Source organism: Trypanosoma conorhini (genome assembly GCF_003719485.1).
Source record: "Trypanosoma conorhini strain 025E chromosome Unknown Tco_14.4_contig_00151, whole genome shotgun sequence".
NCBI classification, from domain to species: Eukaryota; Euglenozoa; class Kinetoplastea; order Trypanosomatida; family Trypanosomatidae; genus Trypanosoma; species Trypanosoma conorhini.
Window position 1 is genome coordinate 22,589 of NW_021704231.1, and position 2,811 is coordinate 25,399.

General features: G+C 61.2%; 1 protein-coding gene across 1 annotated transcript, besides 3 other annotated features; it reads right to left on the reverse strand.

Moving 5' to 3' along the window:
- The first annotated feature begins 381 nt into the window (after positions 1 to 381).
- Positions 382 to 425: a sequence feature (GA-rich).
- Positions 426 to 645: 220 nt separating this feature from the next.
- Positions 646 to 674: a sequence feature (GA-rich).
- A 159-nt stretch (positions 675 to 833) lies between these two features.
- Tco025E_03379 (putative 2-amino-3-ketobutyrate coenzyme A ligase) lies at positions 834 to 2,048 on the reverse strand (the record flags this gene model as incomplete). The annotated part of the gene is made up of 1 exon (XM_029370298.1): positions 834 to 2,048. The coding sequence occupies one exon, from the start codon at positions 2,046 to 2,048 to the stop codon at positions 834 to 836; it is 1,215 nt and encodes a 404-aa protein (XP_029229705.1).
- Positions 2,049 to 2,177: 129 nt separating this feature from the next.
- Positions 2,178 to 2,199: a microsatellite.
- The last annotated feature ends 612 nt before the right edge of the window (positions 2,200 to 2,811 follow it).

Sequence of the window (2,811 nt, forward strand, 5' to 3'; positions counted from 1 at the left end):
GCTTCACTCCAGCGTGCGCAGCTGCACCTGCGTGGCCTTTAGCTCGTCAAATTCGCCCTGCCGCCCACCCGAGACCCGCTTCGCCTCCGACAGCTGCGCGTTCAAGACCTCTACCGCCGCCGCTGCGCACCCGCCACATCCACCTTGTACGTGTCCTCCTTCCTCCGCAGCTCACACCGGCGCTCCTCGAGGCCGCGGATGAGCCCGTGGATCTCCTCGTCCTTGGCGTTGATGACACGCAGGTACTCCTCCAGGAGCTGGTCAACGTGAGCCATCGCCTCGCCCTCGCCCCCTCTCGGCTCTCCGCATTACGTGCCCACGCGTGTGCGTGTGTGGGGCACTCCACGCCTATCGCAGCGGGGCAAACCTGCAACCCCCCACAAGAAGAGGAGAGAGAGAGAAAAAAAAAGAAACGAAACAGAGAGCGGCGATGGAGCTTTTTTAAGCAAACGAAGAGAACGACGTAACGGCCGACAAAAACGAGGGAGTCGGTGACCCCGCACCCCACCCCCCCGGCAACAGCAGTTGCCGCTACCGGTCGCCAAAGCGTGTGGCGGGGCGAGAAGAGGCAGAAAAACATTAAAAAGATCCAAACCCCACGGAAATGTGCAAGAAAGAAAAAAGCCCTACCACACACACCCACATAGAGATAGAGAGAAGGAGAGAAGGAGAGAACACACACAAAATTACTTGCATTCCGAACTTGGTGACGCGTCCCCCCCTCTCTTGTTATTCAAATTAGCACGTTTTGTTTTTGCGTTTTTTTATGCTATTTGCCGGCCCGCACCACATCCCCGGTGCTGGCGCCGCGGAAAGCTTGCAGGCTTCCGGGCCTACACGCCGAGCTCCTTCTTGATCGCCTTGAAGGCCTCAACAGCACGCATCACGTCCTCGGTGCTGTGCGCCGCGGAAAGCTGCACACGGATGCGAGCTTGGCCCTTGGGCACGACTGGGTAGCTGAAGGCAATGACGTAAATGCCCTGCGACATCATCCGGGACGCAAACTCACCGGCGACGCGGGCGTCGTAGAGCATCACAGGGACGATGGGGCACTCCTCGTGCCCACTCAGCTTCAACCCCGCCTTCTTCATCTCGGTGCGGAAGAGCCGCGTGTTCTCCTGCAGCCGCTGCTGCGCATCCGATGGGCCCTGCAGAAGCTCCATCACCTTCAGCGTCCCACCGACCGCGGCGGGGGCAATCGTGTTCGAGAACAGGTACGGACGACCCTTCTGGCGCTGAAGCTCGACAATTTCTTTGGAGCCCGACGACAGGCCGCCGCTGGCGCCGCCAAGCGCCTTCCCGAGGGTCGTGTTCAAGACGTCAATCTTGTCCACGACGCCGAACAGCGTCGGTGTGCCGCGGCCGCCCTTCCCCATGAAGCCGGTGGCGTGGGAGTCGTCGACCATGATGTTCGCATTATACTTGTCGGCAAGGGCCACAATCTTGTCCAGCGGCGCAACGTCGCCGTCCATGGAGAAGACGCCATCGGTCACAATTAGTCGAATGCGCTTGTCCTGCGTCTTCTGCAGGATGGCCTCAAGCTCCGCCATGTCCATGTGGGCGTAGCGTTGCCGTTCCGCCTTGCACAGACGCACCCCATCGATGATGCTTGCGTGGTTCAGCGCGTCCGAAATGATGGTGTCCTCCTCGCCCAGCAGGGCCTCAAACACGCCGCCGTTGGCGTCAAAGCAGCTCGGGTAGAGGATGGTGTCCTCCGTCCCAAGGAACTTCGTCATGGCGTCCTCCAACTTCTTGTGAATGTCGGTGGTGCCGCAGATGAAGCGCACCGACGCCAGGCCGTAGCCGTGCGTGTCAAGCGTCGCCTTCGCCGCCGCGATCACCTCGGGGTTGTCGGCGAGGCCAAGGTAGTTGTTGGCGCAGAAGTTCAGCAGGGGCTTCGAGCTGGACTCCACGTCGATCTTGGCGGACTGCTTGGAGGTGATGACGCGCTCGCTCTTGTACGTCCCTGCCTCCTTCGTGGCGGCGATCTGCGCCGCAGCAATTTGCCGCAGTGCGGGGTTGCCCAACTTAGAAATCGTGCGGAACATCTTCTTGCTGCTGATCGGAAATGTCGGTGGCCTGACCGCCCCGCGAGCGGCGCAAGCAACGCAGAGACAAGGGACGGGGCAGCGCGACGCGCACACACGCACGCAAGAGAGGAGGAAACAGAAGAGGGGAAAAAAAGAAAACAAAAAAAAACAGTGAAATGCGGAGGTGCAGGGAGACGGGGCACCGCAACGCGGGACGACAAACACACACACACACGCCGCGCCTGCGCCTCTCAAGCGCGGGGGCGGAAAGGGCGACCGCAAACACCACAACTCCTCCACGCGCCGCTGCTTCACTCCAGCGTGCGCAACTGCACCTGCGTGGCCTTTAGCTCGTCAAATTCGCCCTGCCGCCCACCCGAGACCCGCTTCGCCTCCGACAGCTGCGCGTTCAAGACCTCTACCGCCGCCGCTGCGCACCCGCCACATCCACCTTGTACGTGTCCTCCTTCCTCCGCAGCTCACACCGGCGCTCCTCGAGGCCGCGGATGAGCCCGTGGATCTCCTCGTCCTTGGCGTTGATGACACGCAGGTACTCCTCCAGGAGCTGGTCAACGTGAGCCATCGCCTCGCCCTCGCCCCCTCTCGGCTCTCCGCATTACGTGCCCACGCGTGTGCGTGTGTGGGGCACTCCACGCCTATCGCAGCGGGGCAAACCTGCAACCCCCCACAAGAAGAGGAGAGAGAGAGAAAAAAAAAAGAAACGAAACAGAGAGCGGCGATGGAGCTTTTTTAAGCAAACGAAGAGAACGACGTAACGGCC